Here is a 20,509-nt window from a genome sequence, read left to right on the forward strand (position 1 = left end):
ATGTGTAAACAACCAAACACAAAGATTATGGATGGGCCAACCTACATGTCATGAGGAAAACAAGGTGGGCATGGGAGCTTAATACTTCTCACGCCCAATGACGCTTTCCTATTTCCCCTTGGACAATTTTCTGTGATTCTCCTCCCACCCTTCCTCAAAGACCAAAGGCAAGTCCAACAGCTGAGGTCTCAGTCAACACAGAAACCGCCAACAGTCAGGGAAAGGGTTCAATGCCCCTCTCCTCCATTGATTCACCCGTTTTGAGATGGCACAGCCAAAATGCGACTTCTCAGGACTGATTGTGGAAGTCACCCAAGTCCACATGTGCAGTCGGCGAAAGAAGTGAAAACAGCCTCCACTCCACGGGTGCCGAAGGGGCAAGTGTGGCGTCTGTGCGTGTGGGGGAAGGTTGATTTCAGGTCCGAATCTGAATTGTGATCCGGAAACCAAGACAGTCGTCCAAGGGCAGCAGAGGCAACCCCCAGTGGCTGACCCCACTCCCACACCCTTCTTGGAAAGCCCGCTGTTGGCCCAGCACCGCCCCCCCCACCCCCCCATCATCCATCTCCTGTCCAGTCTGGGTGTGCCGAGAGCTCCTTGGGCATGGAGCCCCCTGCTGCCCCTCTGAACAGGCGCCGCCGGCCCCCGAATCCGTGGCCAGCCCAGGAGGCTCAGGCAGAGGACTCCTCCTCGCGGGCCTCCCCCGGCGGCTGCGGGACAGGTGGAAAGTCGTCGTCCCCCCCCCCCCCCGCCTCCTGCCGGGTTGCGGCATTCCCAGGACAGCGGCCAGGAAAGAGGTGGCTTCCTCGTCCCTGGCCCTCGGGGGGAGCAACCCCCGCCCCCCGCCCGCCGGGGCCAGGGAGGGGCGGCTGCTGGGATAAAAAGGCGGGCAGGGCTCGGCCACCGGGCAGAGGGAAGGACGCCGACGACGCCGACGAGGACCGCAGCAGCAGCAGCAGCAGCAGCAGCAGCAGCAGCAGCAGCAGCGCCGCCGGGGCCAGGGCTGGCTCATCTTCGCCTGCGCCGCGCGCCGCCTGGCCGGACTGCCCACCTGCTGCCGGAGGAGGCCCTCTGCGGTGGCCGCATCGCGACCCCCTCGCTCGTCCTGGGCCCGCGCCTCCGACGCCCCCACCCAGCCTCGTCTCCCGGGGCTCTGCCCGCCCGCCTGCCGTCCCCTCGAGCCGGCGGGTGAGTAAGGAGGGCTAGCTGTCGTCGAGCCTTCCCAGGCGGTTGGGATTGGGACCTCCCCCCGCAGGAGAGCAGCCGGAGGGGGATACACTGCGCCCCCGCCCCGAAACCCCGACGGCGTCGAGGAGCGGAGTTCAGTGGGGGCTTCGGAGGAGCCCCGACGGGAGGCGAGGCGAGACGGAGCCGCCACCGCCAAGGCCCCCCGCAAGTGGAGCAGAGCGGTCAGGCACAAACAGCCTCCAGGGCTTGGAGCGATCCCCACCCCGGAGGGGGGGGGCAGGGTGCAGGGAGGCCAGGCCGCAGAGCTTGGCGTTGAGCGCCGTGTTAGAGTGAGTGGAGGGCAACTTGGTTTGTTCCCGTATTTTAACTCCACTCCTCTTCCCAAGGAGCACTTAGGGCCTCAATTTAACTTCACAATAACAATCCTGGGCTCCTTCGGTTAGCCTGAGGTTAGACCAAAGTCAGGGAGTGAGTTCCACAACAGAGCTGGAATTTGAATCCGGATCTCCCAGATTCTGATCTGGCACTTGGACCGTTACACCATGGGAAGTCGCCACAGCTCAAGTCCCCACCCCGTGCTGGATGATCTTGGAGCCATCAGGCTTTTTCAGGCTCCTGAGGTGGCTGCTGTGAGGATAAAGCTGCAGAGGGGAGGAGGATGTTGTAAGTGAGGGGGGTGTGGGTCAGTGGCTGAGCATCTGCCTGCCATGCAGAAAGTCCCGGTTCCAACCTCTGGCAGCTCCAGAAAGGGACAGGGGGAAGGTGAGGTGACAGTTTTCCGCCTGAGTCCACATCAGAGCTGCTCCCTGTCTGCATGGACAATAGTGACCTTGTGGGGCCCTGGGTATTCACTGTGTGGGGAAATGGGGTATAAATAAATTTAGAAATAGATATTGTATTATTCCTTCTATTTGCTTGAGCACCTGAAAATACTCCTCCTGATTCAGTGTAAGGCTGCATGGTGTAGTGGTTAAGAGTGGCAGCTTCTCATCTGGAGAGGCAGGTTTGATTCCCTGCTCCTCCACATGCAGCCAGCTGGTAGCGCTGTTCTCACAGAGCAGTCCTGTCAGAGCTCTCTCAGCCCCACCCACCTCACAAGGTGTCTGTTGTGGGCAGAGGAAGGGAAGGTGATTGTAAGCGGCTTAGATACTCCTTTGGGTAATGAAAAGCAGAGTATAAAAACTCTTCTTCTTCTCCTCCTCCTCCTCCTCCTCCTCAGAGAAGCAAAGAGGCTGATTTGTCAGGATTCAGAATTGATTTCTCTAGTTCTCCCCTGTTTGCAGTTTCCCTCCCTGTTCCGTAACTTTTGGGGATCCAAGATCCCCAGAAGGATTACCCCATGTTCTCATCTCAAAACTGGGTCTTTGCTTTCCCTCCTTATGTTGGGCAGTTCTGCTGAGCCTCCCTCCCTCCCGAAAGGTCTATTGCTTTTGACACGATTCCTTCTGCTCCTCAGGTGCCTCTACCAGCGTTGGCTCAGGGATGCTCTCTGTGGCAGGCTACCCTCTTATCTCCTTCCTCCTGCTATGTCAGGCTGCCCAGGCGGGACGCAGCGGCCACGCATCGAGCTGCGGCTGGTGGGGCCCAGGAGCCAAGAGGGCGAAGGCCGGCTGGAAGTGCTGTACAATGGGCAGTGGGGCACCGTCTGCGATGATGACTTCAACATGGTTTCTGCGAGCGTGGCATGTCGGGAGCTGGGCTACGAGCTGGCTGTGAACTGGGCCCACAGTGCCAAGTATGGGCCAGGAGAAGGTAAGGAAGGGCCGCAATGGGGCACCAGAGGAAGGGACAATGGCCGTTCCACTTCCCAGTGGGACTTGAAAGCTCTTTGATTCTCAGGGCCTCTTTTGGAGGAAAACACTCTGCGTGGGACCTTTCAGTACTAATAAGAAGAGCTTCCATCCATGTGCCCAGTGCATTTTCCCCATCACCCCCTGCATTTAGCATATGGGGTTGAGGCTTGGGGTGATGGCAGCAATCCCAAGCAGCTATTCAATAGACAACTTTATAGGGGGCTCTTGAGAACCCCCACAGGTCCACAAAGCTTTCCTTGGGCCCTCCACACTGGTCCTAGACCCAGCGGTGACTCACAACTTGCTTGTCTTCCTGGGCACTTGGAACATGGTCTCCCTCACCCCCTCCTATGGGCTGCTTTGTCTTTTTACTGCCACAGAGGCAAGCGGCAGTGGGAGGGGGTGAAGCTAAGTTTTGCATACCTTAGCAGAATCTCTCCCAGCAAGGGATGCCTTCAGGGTAAGGCAAACATGCTGCCAACAGTCTATTAGTGGGAATTCCCTCCTTAAGGATATGCATTAACTTTGTTTTAGTGCCAGATGCCTTGCCAGGGATAAAAAGCTGCCAACCTGGTATTGCACCAGAGGCATGCAAACTAGTAATGAAATGTGCTTGTATCCACATCAAGGGACTGTGAAATGCTAGACCTAGCTGCTTGGCATGCATGTTCAGGCCACTTTACCTCCATTATGCCTTTTCCCTTTGATCAAATCATTCCTTCAGGTCTCCAAATATCTCATGGAGGCTCAGCATGAGAGCCTAAAAAAGGATCCCCCTCTATTTTCCTTAGGAGGATTGGTTTTATTTCACAAGGCAGATTCTCAGGTGTTGGTTTTTCAAAATGCACCAGTCCAATGATTAGTCTTCTGTGAAAGCAGAGATTGTATAAATGGCTATCTTTCTCAGCAAGACTCCAGGCAGATTGCACAGTGTGACCCAATTCAATATATAGGATTAGACATCTAATAAGCAATGTAATAGGGCTGGCACTGCAGAAATCTGAACAAGGCATAAGTCTTAACCATGATATGTTAAACTATCAATCGTTCAAATTACGTAAGTAGAAATATAATGCACTCAGTACAAGGGAATGACTGAATAGGTGTGATATGCACACTCCCAATAATAACTGAGCTGTGGGGGAAAACGTTTGTAGCTGGCTTTGATTTCCCTAAGCAAATAGAATATTTGGCACCTACTGGGGTTGGGGGGACACAACCGCCAGTAGAGAAGACTTTCTGTCTCTACTCCTTCATGTATCTTCTCAGGCCCCATTTGGCTGGATAACCTGCGCTGCTCTGGCACTGAAAGCTCCCTGGCCGAATGTGGATCCAATGGCTGGGGTGTGAGCGACTGTAACCACAATGAGGACAGCGGAGTGGTGTGCACAGGTTTACATCGACCTCGACACAACCCTGCTGCCCAAGGACTTGTTCCACGCGTCCAGCACCAGGTCAGGACCCATCATGAGGCAGGAATGCTGCCTGATCCTCATTATTAGAGATTAATTTGATATTGGACTTACAGGCCTTGGTCGAGGAACTATTAGAGGTGAAAAAGGCAGCACTTCTTATGAGCACTTCTGGTCTAAAATGGAACTGGTTTTCTGGTCTAACTTCCAATTCAAAGTATATAGGGCCAACATCATAAATGTATATAACATCTACTGGATCACCCTTATCTACACACTTGCTAACCTGCTCAAAGAGCTCCAAAAGTCAGTGAGGCAGGACTTCCCACTGCAGAAGCCCTGCTGATTTCCCCTGAGCAGACTTTGCTTCTCAGTGTGCTTAATAATTCCCCCTTTAATAGCAGTTTATCTGAAACAGACGTTAGGCCAGCTGACCAACTGATCCCAATTGGATCCCTTCTTAAACACTGGAGTGGCAGTTGCTACTTTCCAGTTGTCTGGCATGAAGGGCACCTCTGCAGAGCCCATTCTTTTGCCAGGATGCCACCCTCCCCCCAGCAACTGATTTCGTTTGCTAGTCAACTGAACAGTAACTAGAAGGCCTGGAGAGTGGTAGGGTGGCAATTAGCATTTTAATATCCAGACTCGTCGTCATGCATCCAGCTTGCCCTCCTGATTGCAACCCTATTTCCTTCAAGTGAATTTGGAACGCACAATGGATCACACTTCCTTTCTCCACTGCCTGGTGTGGTCTCTATGAGGAAAGGTTTAGCATTGTACTATAGATTTGTGACTCTCCCCCCCCCCTCCCTTATGCTCTGCCTGTTTATGTATCCTGTATTGCTCACAGTGGGTGTATACATTGTGTTTCTATATCCATGCCTTTTACCATTCATTTGAAGACCACATGCAGTTTTGCTCTTGAGGTGTATCATATAATAGTGCCTTCCAATAAACTGCTTAATTTGGATCAGTAATGTTTTGGATCCTAGATCTTCCTAGTGACATTCACCTATGCACTGGGATGACAGAAACCCAGAGGAGGAGACCTCCTGTTTAAAGGGGTTTGCTTTACATACAGCTGCATCTATAAAGTGCTACAGGGCCTGTCTCCATTTGACTGTAACAGGAAAGTACAACTACCTTCTGGAATAAGATGACATGAGGCTCATTGTCATTTCAAACTATTCTGACTTTGCACTGTCATGCCATGCACTACAGATGCCCAAGGTCTCCCTCCTTGCCAGGGCTGCTGCTTTATCTTTGTTTCACGGCCTTCTAGCACCTGTGTATGGGGATATTAACTCACATGCCTACTTATTCTTGGGCAGGGCTGGAAAGTGGAAGAAGTACGGATCAAGCCAATACTGGCCCGAGCCAAGCTGAGTTCTCCCGTCACAGAAGGTGCGGTGGAGGTAAAACTCCATGGGCGCTGGCGCCAGGTCTGTGATGCTGGCTGGACTCGCAACAACACTCGAGTTGTCTGTGGAATGTTGGGCTTCCCCCACGAAGGACGAGTTGCCACAGGATTCTACAAGTAAGAGCTGTTATTTGCAGAAGGGCACATTGCCATGCGATAGAGCAGTGGAAACTGGATGACTGCATGAGTGTGCACTTGAACATAAGCTCCAGAAAAGCATTGGGTGCATACACAGTATGTGCTTTGCATCTGCATGAATGTTCATGAATGGATCCTGTTGTCCAGTGCTTTATTACCCCAAGGGCCAACCTACATGTGATGTCTAAGAAATTTGATAATTGATCCCTACTGTGCAAAGTTTGAGTCCAGTGGCACCTTTAAGGCTAGCAGATTTTAATTCTGGGTATAAGCTTTTGTGTGCATGCACCTTTAAGACCAGTGAAATTTTAAAGACCAACACATTTTAATTCTGGGTGTACGTTTTCATGAGTATGTCAATGAAAGCTAGAAATGAACTCTGCTGGTCTTAAAGGTGCCACTGGACTTGAACTTTGTACTGTTGCTACAGAACAGCATGGCACCTCACCCGAATCTGACTCCTGTGAATTTGAACTGCAGAAAGCAGGAGGGCAGAAAGACCATGGATCCAAGGCCCAATGGTCAGAAATGAGAGATTCTCTTAACCCCCGGCATTGTTTTGGAAAAAACCCTTGATCCCCTCACAGCTGCTTTAAGCCCCAGGAGGGAAAAAGACAGTCACAATGAGGGTATCTGCCTTCTTTCTTGTCCTAAAGCAGGAGATAAAATAGCCAGGGAGAGGAATTAATCTACCTTTTCTGATACCAGTGCTGTGGTACAGTCCATATTCTTGCCCCACATCATGTCTGCTTTGTACAGCTAAAATACGTCTCTGAGGATCTGATCACAGATCTTTGGCCCATGTTTGGTCTTGCCGCCAGACTCCTCTGAGTTTCTCATAAGAGGCCAGCCCCATCCGCACAACTCTTGTGTGAGTCCTCGCCTACTCCCACTCTGGCAGCCCTGTTTGCTCCACCCCACCCAGCATTCTCTCTCTCTCTAAATACAGCCCTGCAATGAGCAGGTGTGGGTGCCAGGGCCATCTTCCCATGGAGATCAGCCAGACCGCAGCGGGGTAATTACAGAGGAGAGTGGTGGCTGGCCCAGGGAGAAGAAGAACCTGCTGTTTCTGGCCCTGGGCCTCAGCACTCAAGAGCCACAGAGTTCTTGCAGCTCAAGTGAGGCAGGGACAGAGGGAGACCTGCCTTCCCTGACCTCACGTGGATGGTGGTTTAGCTCAGGAGGCCCACAGCACTGGCTTGGCCTGGCCAGCCCATCTGCTTGCCGACACACATCCCTTTGGACGGGAAGGCCGGGTTGCCATTGACTTAATTTCTACCTCACTCTTCTCCCCAATGGGGCCACAAAGCAATTTCCATTGTTCTCCTCCACTCAGTCCTCACAGATTCTAGTCTGACAGGCTAACCATGACACCGTACTTAAGCTTTCCAACCTCCGGGTGTGACCCGGAGTTCTCCCAGTTCCATCTGATTTCAGGACTATGGAGATCAGCCCCCCCCCCGGAGGAAATGGCTACTTCAGAGGTGGGCTGAGTGGCCCCACGGCCCCACTCAGGGCCCTCCCTTCTGTTCCCCAGGCAACACACTTGCTGGGCACTTCAGACAACTTCTCCAAAACTTCCCTCAGCTGTAGGGTTTGCGTGTGGACACGTCAGTTCAGGTCCTGAAGAGTGCAGTGTGTGTTGGGGCGGGGGGAGTGCTTTGGAAAACGATCTTGAGCGACTCGCTGTGTGTGGTGCTATCATGTTTCCCAGTTGGGGGGTGGGGGTGGGCACAGAGGAATGCTATTGAACCACTGTCTATATTAACCTATTAAAATAAGTGTTCCTAATGCATTATCAGCTTTTTAAAAATGCCAGAACCAAAATGCTCCCTTGAGCCTGTGCAAATCCAGCTCACTGGCTCTCAGATGCTTGCGTGGAGTATTGACCCTGTCGTTGCCATTCTTCTTGACTTCTTGCCCTTCCAGGAAACTCTGGAACCAGAAGCTGAAGGACCCAAGGTCCAGGTGAGGAGCTGGCTGACCTTGTGCTTTCACCCGGCAACATGCAGGAGCCGAATGGGCATCCTCCCCAGAGGGCAGGCTGGCCTAGATTCAGGCTAGAAACCTTGTTGCTAGGGATGGGGAGTCCTGGACTGCATGCAGAAGGTCTAGAGCAGGGGTAGTCAAACTGCGGCCCCCCAGGTGTCCATGGACGCTAGCAGGGGCTCATGGGAATTGTAGTCCATGGACATGGACTACACTGGCAGTCTTCAAGCAAAGGTTGGATACACACTTTTCTTGGATGCTTCAGGATGCTTAGGGCTGATCGTGCGTTGAGCAGGGGGTTGGACTAGATGGCCTGTGTGGCCCCTTCCAAATCTATGATTCTATGACATCTGGAGGGCTGCAGTTTGACTACCCCTGCTCTAGAGGGAAGGGTCTGAAACAGGGTTGTCCACTCTGTGTTGGGAAATTCCTGGAGAGGTTGGGGTGGATCCTAAAGGTGGAGGTGTGCTACACCACAGAACTCCCCTTCCAAAGAAACTGTTTTCTCCAGGGCTACCAATCTCTGTGGTCTAGAAAGCAGTTATAATCCCGGGAGAACTCCAGGCCCCACCTGCAGGTTGACAACCTTAGTCTGTTGTAAGCCACAGCCAGAAATGAGTTGTGGTTAATGGAGATTCACTCATTGTCCCCCTTCAGCTGGCTGATGTTCTGGTTGCTCCCCATGAATCTTAGCAATAAATTCTCCACACTCCACAGTGGAATGCCACCCTCCCCCCAGCCCACAACCAACTCCAGTCCTTGTTTTGCAGTCTAAAGAATCTGAGCTCAAAGAACACATTCTGGATCCACCGGATCAATTGTCAAGGCACAGAAGCCCATCTGGGGGAATGCAGGCTGCACATGACCCCAAAGGCTCAGCATCAGCCTGCCTGTCCCCATGGCATGCACACCTTGATCAGCTGTATACCTGGCCCTGAATTCCAGCCTAAGAAAGCCAGGCTGTCTGGCCCTACCCAGCCCAAAAAGGTAAATTATATATACATATATATTCCAGACAAGGGGTGGACTAACCTTTAAAGGCCTATTCAGTCAGAGACTGGCGTATCTGTGAGATCACCCTTCCACTATGCCCCCCACCAAGAGCTTTAAGATCATCTGACCAAGACCTGCTTAGAATCCCTGGCCCAAGGGAGGTGAGATTGGCCTTGGCCAGGGCCTTTTCAGCCTTGGGCCCGACCTAGTGGAACACTCTGCTGAAAGAGATCAGGGCCCTGTGAGACCTCAACCAGGTCCTCAGGGCCTGAAAGGCAGAGCTGTTCCACCAGGCCTACAGTCAAGGCCCAAATAGGCCATTAAAAAGTGCTGGCCTCAGTGCTGAAACAAAGGAAAGATCTGCCCTCCAAGGATCTCAACACCCCTCAGCTCAAATCAGGTGGGGGATACTGGAATTTATAAATGTGTTTTAATGTTAATATTTTGATTTTATTATGAGATTGTTTTAAAGCAGGGGTAGTCAAACTGCGGCCCTCCAGATGTCCATGGACGACAATTCCCAGAAGCCCCTGCCAGCATTCGCTGGCAGGGGCTTCTGGGAATTGTAGTCCATGGACATCTGGAGGGCCGCAGTTTGACTACCCCTGTTTTAAATCATGCTGTTAACTGCCCTGAGGTACCTTGGAAGGGCAGGATATAAAATTAAAGTTTATTATTTTTATTAAATATGGCAAAAGTACCCATGAAGCTCCCTTACGCCACCTCAAGTCATTGGTCCATCTGGCTCAGTTTTGTCACCTCTGATTGATGACAGCAGCTGTTTGGGTCTCAGGTGGAGAAATCCCTTTTCCAGTGTCTCTTCTGCTCCGGAGCTCTCTGCTTGCAAAGTCTGTGCCATACATAGCCCTCCCTCATCTTGAGGACTTAAGCCCTGGTTGTGCTTGGAGTTCCAGAATCCGCCAGGGGTGATGCTATTGGGACAAAGGCAAGGGCATCCATGCCCCTGACCCCCCTGCCTGTGGGGAAGGCTAGGCACACCTCGGTCATCCTGGCACACCCATGAGCAGCAGGAGTGCCTTCTTCTGCCTTTGCCACTGGTCTGTCTCTTCACCCATGCAGCAGCCCCCAGTGCGCCTCCGTGCAGGGGCACGAGCAGGTGAAGGACGCGTGGAAGTGTTGCTGAACGGCCAGTGGGGCACGGTCTGTGACGACGGCTGGGACCTCACAGCTGCCAGCGTGGCGTGTCGGCAGCTGGGATACGGGACAGCACAAGAAGCTCTTCCTGGGGCCCAGCTGGGCCAGGGTGAGTGGAGAGGGGCATCTGTGGGGATCATGAGGGATGGCTGGAGCAGGGACAGGGAACTTGGCCAAGTGCCATACAAGGAAGGGGCTGCAGAAAAGGCTGCCTGTTCTTGGCAGGAGACGCTGGTGGGGAACCTTTCGAAATGTTCCACGGAATCATCCGCCATATGAATGCGGAAGATGCATGGCCAGCTTTGAAACGTATTGTTATTGTTTCAAGTGCAGCCATGGTAGGAGCAGAGGACAGTCTTTCCCTCCTGTCCCGTTTTCGTCACTGGGAGTGATTTGCTGGAGCTGCTCGTGACTCCACTGGGGAAACAGACAAGCAGTCCTGCTCCTCCCTGCACAGCAAGGCAAACAACAGCTTCCCCCTCCAACTCCTCCATGCACTCAGTGGGGCTGACATATCCCCCCTGACACAATCTGCAGTGCAGATCTATTCACAACTCTTCTGGAGGCCTTTCGGGTTTACATCGGAGACTGAATAGCTTGCGGTGCTCTGGGAAGTACGAATGTGGGATGGGAAAAGATAAGATAAAGGGGATCTGGGGATGGGTGCAGAAGAGGGGTGGTGGTGGAGCCAGGCAAAAGTGATGCTGGGTTAAGGATGGACCAGCCGTGGTGGGTGGAAGAAAGAGAGAGAACCGCAATGCAAAAGGAGTGACCCTATTGGGCAATATTTTTCAGGCCTGGGTCCCATCCACCTGACGAGAGTGAAGTGCAGGGGCTACGAGCGTTCCCTGCTAGAGTGCAGCTTCCAAGAAGCGACCCAGAGTGGGTGCCGGCATGAAGCTGATGCTGCTGTCCGCTGTAATGTGCCTCAGACAGCTGCCCGTCAACAGGTGAGACCCAATTCTTCAATCATACCACACACAAGGAATGAGTCATGTAAAGAGAGGTCCCGGTTCTTTTCTGGGGGGCCCAGGTAATGGAAGAGTACCTGAGAAAGTACCACTACCTGAGCCTGAGTGTAGGGCTGACTGGGAGGCTGCTAGAGACCTTATATTCTCAAAGCCATGCAGGACTTTTGACAGTGAAGGAAATCTTTAGTCACTGGAGTCAAACCAAGTGGCAGAAGAGCCCAGGGTAGACTTCTGGTTCTTTGTGGAACGTGAATCTTGCTTCTCTGAAACCAGGTGGGTGCTACTGTTGCCTCAAGTAGAGGTACTCCATGCCTTCTTCACACCACATTTTTATTTGCTCTGCCCAATCAAGCCATTTCCCCACTTTTCAGGTACGTCTGGCTGGTGGTCGCAGTCCAGAAGAAGGAGTAGTGGAAATCCTAGTTCCCAGGGGAAGGACCTCACGCTGGGGTGCCGTGTGTGGGGAACACTGGGGACTCAAGGAGGCCATGGTTGTGTGTCGCCAGATGGGGCTTGGCTTCGCTAGTCATGCTCTCCAGGTGAGTGCTTGCCCCAATCCTTGCGGTTGGTTGTGCCTTAACAATGCAGCTGACACAGGCATGGTTGGCTTGCCCAGTCATAGACTGGAGCTGCTGGGAGAAGGCAGGGCTTTTCTGTCCAAGACCTGAGAACTGGATGGGTTGGGGAGGGGTCTGAAGTGAAACATTGAAGCTTTGACGTGAGTTTGACACTCAGGATCTGAGCTTGAACCTCTTTGTGAGTTTTGGCCCAGTTCAGCTTCTTTTATTCTCTTTGCAGGAGACGTGGTACTGGCAGGGCAATTCTGATGCCGCTGAAGTGGTACTAAGTGGTGTGCGCTGTAAAGGCACTGAACTCTCCATCCTGCAGTGCCAGCATCATGGGCCTGTACACTGCCCATCTGGAGGGGGCCGTTTTGCTGCAGGAGTCACCTGCACTAGCAGTGAGTAGAAATGGACCAGCAGGGGAAGGCTAGGAACTAGTAATCCAGGGGGGCAGATGGCAATCATATGAAGCAGGAGTTTGCCACATGTTAAGTCAAGACATGATGGACTTGTGAGAGTTCAAAACAGTATGAGTTCAAAACTTAAGGCCAACATGGAAGCAACTTGTGGAGGACTTAGGAGGTTGTATGAGAAAAGTCTGGTTCATCAGCCTGCTGAGGTTTTCCCACCATGCATGCCCACCCCCCCATCCCCCTCACCCGTTCATTTGGGCAGGCTTGCACTGCATGAGTGGAAGTGGTTAGCTGTTGCATCCTTTGTATAACTTTGGACTCTTGCTTCTCCCTGCAGGTGCCCCAGATCTGGTGATGAATGCCCAGCTGGTACAAGAGACAGCTTATCTAGAGGATCGCCCATTGGACATGCTGTATTGTGCTCATGAGGAAGGCTGCCTTTCTGCCTCTGCGGATCACATGCACTGGCCCTATGGTCACCGGCGCCTGCTGCGCTTCTCCTCACAGATCCACAACCTAGGCCGGGCTGACTTCCTGCCCAAAACTGGGCGCCATGCATGGATCTGGCACCAATGCCACAGGTAGAGGGCACCTTTTGTTACACAGCATGCCCAGGGCTGCTGGTGCCAAAATTATTTGAGGAATGCTGATGCCCTGTGGTGTACATGCCCACTTGGGGGCAGAAAGCTGGATGCCAGCAACCTGTTGTTGAAGTTCCTTTTTCCTGCCTGTGTCTATTTACGTTGCGGTCCAGACTGCCTCCTCCCCACCCCAGATGCTTCCTTTCCTTGTGAGAAGAGGCTCACATGGCCCACGAACCAGCATTCCACCCTTGCAAATTCTTTTGTGGTAGGAGCTCATTTTGCTGCAGCAGCAGCAGGGAAAATAGCAACATTCACATCAGAGTTGTCATTATGTGAAAGCTTAGATGCAGAGCTATAATAGTCACTGAGCTGAGAGCCCCACCTAACCTTCCCGCTCTGCGGATTCCTTCGCTGCCCCATCAAAAGGGATCACGTCTGGCTCCTTTTCAGCCCACTTCTTCCCAATTTCTGCTTTTCCCTCTCTGACTTCCATTTCCCCCACAGACACTACCACAGCATTGAGGTTTTCACCCACTATGACTTGTTGACGCTCAATGGCTCCAAGGTGGCTGAAGGACACAAGGCCAGCTTCTGTCTGGAGGACACCAACTGCCCAGATGGTAAGGGAGCAGCGACAATGCAGTGATTTCATGCCATCTTTCCACCCCCCTATCAGGGTCCACAAGTTAGACGTTTAGACCCCACTTTTCTCCCACCTGGGGTCCCAAAGCAGTTTGCAGCATTGTTCTCCCCTCCATTTTACCCTCGAGACAATTCTAGTAGAACAACTGGTCCAGGGTCACCCCCACAAGCCTCATGGCAGAGTGAGGGTTGGAAGCTGGGTCCTCGTCTGGCACGATAAGGCCTGTTCCCGTACTAGACTACTTCCCCTTTGGCCGGTGCTCCGAGAGACAAGAACGCACCAACCTCTGCAAGCAGAGGGACCCTTGAAGAGAAAGGAAGGGTCAGACCGGTTCTTCCACACCTGCTGTCCTGACAGCTCCGCAATGCTGTTATCCTCTTTGTACAGGACTGCAGCGGCGCTTTGCCTGTGCCAACTTTGGAGAGCAGGGTGTCAGCGCAGGTTGCTGGGACACATACAGACACGACATTGACTGCCAGTGGGTGGACATCACTGACGTGGCACCTGGAAGTTACACATTTCAGGTAAGACCGGGAAGGGGGCTGCAGGGCGAGGCCAACGGTTTGCCATGGATGCTGCCGGCAGGGGGGAATGGCCCTCACTTTGGCCTTTTACTGGTTTCTACAGAGGTTGAACTGCTGGATACAACAAAATCCTGTCCAGTCTGGAACAGAAAGGGGTATCAAATGTTTCTATCCCAGAGGCCCTTTGACTGTATACCCAGTAACTCCTCTCCCTTCTGACTCCCCCCCCCCTTCCAGGTGGTTGTGAATCCAAAGCATGAGGTAGCAGAATCAGATTTCTCCAACAATGTCCTTCGCTGCCAGTGTCAGTATGACGGACACCGCATTTGGCTGCATGGGTGCCATACAGGTGAGAAAGTGGGAAGAAACCTGGGTTTAGGTGAGAAGAGAAACTGTGGACTGCTGTCATTCCCCTGCTCTGATGAGTTCCTCAACCAGAACTTGTTCCTTTGTTCATCCCTCTCTCTCACAGGTGATGCGTATGGTGCCAACATAGAATGGGATGAAGAGGCACAGCAGAGGCTGACCAGCAACCTTGTGTGAGGCAGATGGGCCCAAGGCCTGACGGCCCCTGCAGGGCCTTGTGGACAGACTTACAGCATCCTGACAATGGAACTGGCTGACACTGTCAAGCAGGCAGAACTACAGTAGGCTGAAAGGTTATCTGTATGTCCCTCTGAATCACCACCTTAGGGGTGACACTCAGCAACAACATCCAAGGCCAAAGTTCCTAGCTGTGCCTGTTGCCTCTTTGTCTGCTTGTTTAAGCCCAGCCTGCTCTGTTTCTTTAATTTATTGAGGTTGGCAGCCATGGACAGACTTGAGGCTGAAATGGGGGGAGGGGGGCTACTGAGGACCCAAGGCCCAGGCAAGGGAGTAGCCTGCCAAGGAAGTGGCACAGTCCTTGTGGTCACAACAGCCCACCCCAGAAAAGCTACCTCAACCTGCCCCTCGTGCTGGGGAACTGGAACTCAGGACCACGGTTCAACTTGATCCCCATTTCACCCCACCCACCAAGCCTCTCCCCCCACCTAAGGATCTATTCACTGGTCCAGAAAACTCACCTACCTTTTATGAGCAGCGATATCCATGAACCCAAGAAATGGAACGAACTGTGAACAAAAATAACAAAATAACAAAAATAACCCCCACACATAGGGTCAGTTGCCCACCTCAGGGAGGGGTCACAGTAACCCTTTATCAATAGAAAGCAGAAAAAAGTGTTTCCACCTTTCATATTTCATTGAGCTGATCCTGTCAAATAAAGGCTTTTTGAACCAAGCTGTGTGGCTTCCAAAGGTGAATGGAAGAGTGAAGATACACAGGTGTGTGCAGAAGCCCCCTTTCTGCACTGGCTTCTTGAGGGCGTGGAATTCTTCCTGTGAGATAAAGCAGCAAATCCAGCAGAGTGGCCAGGATGAAAAGCCCGCTCCCGAGAGTAAAAATAGAGGGAAAGGGAGCCAGGAGTAGCCGTAGATGCAATTCAGTCCTGTCCAAGGCACGGGGCCTTTCAGCTGCATGGGACTGAGCAATGCAGTGGAGCAGCTAGCGAATAAAGAAGAACACACAGCCTTCCTGGATAGCACCTCGAGAAGGGAGCGAATCTGCGGCTGCCTGCTTAAGGATGGGAGGGGGGGGGGTCTGACGCTTGGCCACAGGGACAACCTTAGCATAATGCAAAAGGAAGCCAGGGGAAGCAGTGCAGTGCTCCTTCCATCAGCAGCAGAGTCTGGATAAATGGCAGACGGACAGCACCGCTTGCAATCCATCAGGCACTGGAGGTTGGGGAGGGGGCAGCCCCCTGGCCTGTGTCAAGGAATGAAGAGGAATGGGCGGGAGTGATTGATGCCTGCCTGCAGCAAAAGCCAAGACCCTGCGGCCTTATCGATCCCAGCACCACAGCGGAGTTGTGCCAAGACCAGGCTTTCCTCTGTGCCTGCCCTGTTGCCCTCTGCCTTGCTGCTGAATTCCGTGGGCATCTCTCTCCCCCTGTTCCAGACCCACAAAACACATCAGTATGCACCCAAAGCACTGATGAAGTAGCAAGCCAGATCCAAAGCCAGCCTGGTCTTAAAGTTCATTTTGGTTTGGGGCCCCACAGCAAAAGCCACTGCAGGAACATACGCATTTGCTCCAAGCCCCACAGAGCATGGCAGCAGATGGAAAGGAACGGGGGGGGGGGGGGGGAGACAGAGCCTTGCTTGATAAGGCCCTGATATATCTAGATAAGCTTTTACAAAGACACATACATAGGAAGATGTAAATGCAGACATACCTGTGTGCTTAAAAGGGCTTCCTGAGGGCTTCCTGTGCCCTCTCCCTGCATTCCAGCTGTTTTGTCAGATCAGCAACCTCCGATGAGGCAACCTCTTGGGCATGCTGGTGTTCACTTCCTTCTCCCTCAGAACAGCCTATCATGACTTTCCTCCATCTCACTGAATTGGGAAGTCACCCACAAACACAGAAGGCAGAGAGAGCTTCCACTAGTTGAGCAGTTTGCAAACGGCCAACCTCCTGCGAATTATTTCCCCATTGTTAACATACCCATGCCACCCTAGACTGCAGAAGACCTGAGGTAGTTGGAAAGTAATCACTACAGCTAAGGTGGTGATTCTTGGTGCTCCCCTGAATACAGCCTGAAAACAATGGCCCTAGCTCTTCCATCTAGCCAAACCTGCCAATAGGTATTAAGTAGGGCAGCTCTAGAATGCTGAAGGTGGAGGACGGATACAGAAACTAGTCATGCTACCCCATCCCATGATAAGCATAACAGTATGTCTGCAGTAGAGAAAAGAGAACTGGAAAGCACAAAGACTTCTGCAGAAGGAGGAAAGGAACAAATGTTCCCTATCCCTATGAAAGGAAGAACTAAACCAGATAAACAGCAAGAGCTCAGTAATGAAAAAGGATGCAATACTAAATTTCAAAGATCTTATCTAATTTGAACTTATTAATGTCACAGCAGCCATTTTTCTCCTGTCTTCTGGTATCAGAACTCAGCCGGGAGAAAAATGCTTCATAAGGTAGAGTAAAGCACAAGAAGGAACAGGATTTAGTATCCCTTGCCAGCATGCTCTGCTGTTTTGTTTTAAAATAGACCTTCCATCTGCTATCACTTCCCCTTCTTTACAGGAAAGAGCATTAACACACAGGCAGAACTGAAACCCAAAATGAACTGGAGTAATGATGGATAAAGCAAAACTAAAACAAAAGGATACATTTTCTCAGCAAGATCAACTGTGGGGAAATGGTCCAGACTACATTCAGCAACTGGTTTCATTGACCACCCAGAAATGTTCCCAAAATTCCACATAATACCTAGCAACCTCGATCTCTGAGCTCAGTGTTGAGCCCATAGACATAGGAATTATGAAGCCAGTGCTTAGCTTACGACCCAGTGATGCTCTCCTGTAGAATTTCCTGTGGCATTTTTATATGTTGAGTTGTTTGGGTAAAGACATTTCAGAAGGAAAATAGCTATTACAACAGAGAAAGAGGGACTAGAACCTTGATGATTTGCTGAAATATAAGAGGAATCCAATACTACTTCTCATTCTATTCAACCAGTGGTTTTTCTTTTCTCCATGCCAGTCACTGAGGGGCAGATTACATACAATGTTAAGAGTCTCTGACTGGATTGCCCAGTATGGAAAGTAAGCCCCAAAAAGTATTTTCCCCCTCCCAGCATGCGGCTGCAATAAGGGAGGACAACATCCTGACCAAAAGACCAGTGTCTGTCGCCCTCCACACACACAGTAGGGCTCAAATGAGTAGATGTCAGTATTAATGAGGGACATGGGAGATAGGTCCTCTCCTCCTTGCTGCTCTGACCACCAATCCAGAAGGCATGTGTTAAGAGTCATGGACCTCTAACCCGTCATGTAGCTTAGTCCTAAAATGGTCTTTGGCATCCACTTGGTTCCTTCTCCCAACCACACTCAACTCACATCCTTGTTCTCTTAACAATAGCCAGAGCTTCTCTCCATGGCTTTTATTCAACAAGTACTCATCCTGTATTTTCAAGTACACCATCGTTTTGTTGATCCTGTGAAAACTCCCTTTTCCTTGCCCCCACAAGCCTCCTCCCTTTCTTTTTTTCTTCCCACCTTCTCGCTCTTGACACTCTGCACTCCAGGATCCACTTTCACCATTGGAGCTACATTCACCAGCTCTTGCTAACAGTCATTTAATCCAAAAGCTTCCCCTCTCTGTTGCAATTTTGAAAGGACATCTGATGTGCTTACTCATCCTTTCCCCATTTACCAATGATTGTTCTTTATAATATTTCTTTCTCTGGAATTGTAAACTTACCAGATTTATTTCACTGGTCACTTGGTTTGAATTCCTAGTACATCTAAGTCTAATACCAAGTTTGTGGGGATGATGTAACTTTATTGCATTCAACACTCGCTCTTAACCCCAGCAATTAAAACTCAAATTTCCAACTGTTTCCAGGCTGGGAACCTCAAGTTCAATTTATAATGGTCTTCTGTCTGTGTTCCTCTCTTTTCTTGTACCTCCCTATTAATCTCCAGTTCCCTACTCAGAGCCTCCTCTTCATCTTGCCTTACCCAAATTCATTCTAAATTACCTCACCCTTAAATTGGTAGGAGAGACTTTGTTCATTCCCCGTATTGCTAGGGTAGTAAAAATGTTTGGGGAGATGCAGCTGGGCCCTCCACTTGTGGCTCCAGTACTAAGGAATTTATTGCTGAGAAGGCCTGCCAGACTTCAAGGATTTCTTTTAGGAAGTCAGACATACCTTTTTAAAAATGCTGGAGCGTATTGATGAAACTGCTAGGCATCAATAGAAATTCTCTATTAACAAGCATCCAGCCAGCAATGCTGCAGAGTTATGTATGTTGTGATAGTTCTAAAATTAGGAAAAATAAATCATCTGTTTGGATTCTGGAAGCAGTTTAAGTCTATTTCTGGATGTGATGGGGACTGTTTCTCTCTCTGCAATATTGGTCAGAGTTGCTTTTGCCTTCTAGTTCAGACACATATTGTTTAGTTTTGATTACAACTTCCTGATTTTTCTTTAAGGTGCTTCTATCCATTTACTTCTATTGTAAACTTCTATCTCTCAGGCCTACCCAGTTACCAGCTGCACTGGTCCTGCCGTGTCACTACTGTCTTCTTCTCTCTTTGGAATCTAAAAGAAATCCCATGTTATAGCATTTTCTTTTCCACTCTCCTATTGAGGCCAGTTCTTGCTGCATCTCTCTTCTTAGGTCAGCCACCTCATAGGGTTGACAGCTCGAGGCTGGGATAATTCATGGAGATTTGGGAGCAGAGCCTAGGGGTGGTGGTGCATAATGCTGCAGAATCCAACCAAAGGAGCCATTTTCTCCAGGAGAAGTGCTATGTGTAGGATGGAGATCATTTGTAATTCTGGGAGATTTCCAGGCCCCACTTGCTGGTTGGCAGTCCTTCCTACCTGAACTGGCCCCAAAGGATTTGCCTCCCCACCCCCCAACCCCGCCCTATTTTAACTTTACATATTCTCTTTTCTATGTATCTAGAACTCCCATAAGACCATCTCCCTAATCTTGTTTCTCCTTTAGTGATGAATTTGCGGTCCTCATTCAAACTGGAGCAGAGAAGTGATAGACATTTGTCTTTTCACCTTTGCTCCTCATTTTGGTCACTCTTCCCACGTTGCTTTCCCCCCTTATAATCTGTATCTCACAGAAGGGGTCTGCTTTTAACTTACTAAGGCAGATGCCATTCCAGTCTCAACAAATTCCTTCACGTTTTTTCCTCCAGCAAGAATTCTTCTCCATCTTCCCTGTTCTGGCCTCTTACACATTACCTGCTTGTTTCTGCTCTGCTCACTCTGAGTGTTTTCCCCTGATACTAAATATATCTCCCTCCTGCAATCTTACTTTCCAATTTGCATTTTAACACTCTGAATTTCCATTTGCCAGTTCCTTATAAATAATACCTCAAGTTGCAGACAATATCTCCTACTAAAGAGAAGAACTACTTTCTTTACCCTTGCCTTAAATATGCATAGAATCAGAAGGAATTAAAGTTCTCTGGTATTAAAACTGTGCACCTTAAAATTTTAGATACTTTTACTGACAATAAGCTAAATTAGTTGCCTACAAAATTTTTAATTGTATGTGAAGTATGCACATGTCCTTTGTTAGCTCCAACATGAGCAGCATCTCTTCCACACCAAAAAGATTTGTTTGTGTGGGTGGGTAGGTGGGTGAAACAGCCACTCAGCGCAGCCATGCTGTTGCTCATTCTCAGAGCAAGAAGGCTGCACACTCAAACAATTTTAAACACACCAATGAAACTAAAAATGTTCATAAAACATCAGGATGGCTGACTTTGTAGATGATCATTCAAAGATATGAAGATGTTCCCATCCTCACACATCCTACAGGGGACAGCATTCAGTTCACAATTAAAAAAACAGTTCACAATTAAAAAAACCTCTTACAACGCTAGTACTGCATAGGTAAAGGGGAATGGCATTGTTCACTTTGAGCTATATCACAAAGAGTCAAGAATTCCCTAGAACAGTATCCATGTGGCCACAGGGCTATTGCAACAGCAAGGTCTCTAGTTCAGGGAACAAGGCAGGGGAAACTGCATTTGCCCCAGATATATAATAATGTGGCTTTGTGCTTGGGAAATGCAGCTGCATTGCAACAGAAATGCAACCTTAGGGAAACAAGTGCAGACTGTGTGCACCAAATACTAGATAAA

The 20,509-nt window shown here is 50.4% G+C and overlaps 1 protein-coding gene across 1 annotated transcript; it reads left to right on the forward strand.

The window, feature by feature from the left end:
- Positions 1 to 961: 961 nt before the first annotated feature.
- On the forward strand, positions 962 to 15,033 carry LOXL4 (lysyl oxidase like 4). The gene is made up of 15 exons (XM_077349417.1): positions 962 to 1,188; positions 2,645 to 2,940; positions 4,251 to 4,435; positions 5,725 to 5,930; positions 7,881 to 7,919; positions 8,711 to 8,927; positions 10,014 to 10,197; positions 10,884 to 11,038; positions 11,431 to 11,598; positions 11,858 to 12,020; positions 12,373 to 12,616; positions 13,124 to 13,239; positions 13,650 to 13,786; positions 14,024 to 14,135; positions 14,259 to 15,033. The coding sequence occupies exons 2-15, from the start codon at positions 2,715 to 2,717 to the stop codon at positions 14,327 to 14,329; spliced, it is 2,223 nt and encodes a 740-aa protein (XP_077205532.1). The 5' UTR covers positions 962 to 1,188; positions 2,645 to 2,714; the 3' UTR covers positions 14,330 to 15,033.
- The last annotated feature ends 5,476 nt before the right edge of the window (positions 15,034 to 20,509 follow it).

Source organism: Paroedura picta, chromosome 8 (genome assembly GCF_049243985.1).
Source record: "Paroedura picta isolate Pp20150507F chromosome 8, Ppicta_v3.0, whole genome shotgun sequence".
Lineage (NCBI taxonomy): Eukaryota > Metazoa > Chordata > Lepidosauria > Squamata > Gekkonidae > Paroedura > Paroedura picta.

Coding starts and splice junctions, on each gene's coding strand:
- LOXL4 (XM_077349417.1), top strand. CDS start 2,715: ATGTCAGGCTGCCCAGGCGGGACGCAGCGGCCACGCATCGAGCTGCGG. Junction 11,599..11,857: donor TCGCTAGTCATGCTCTCCAG/GTGAGTGCTTGC, acceptor TTCTCTTTGCAG/GAGACGTGGTACTGGCAGGG. Junction 12,617..13,123: donor ATCTGGCACCAATGCCACAG/GTAGAGGGCACC, acceptor TTTCCCCCACAG/ACACTACCACAGCATTGAGG.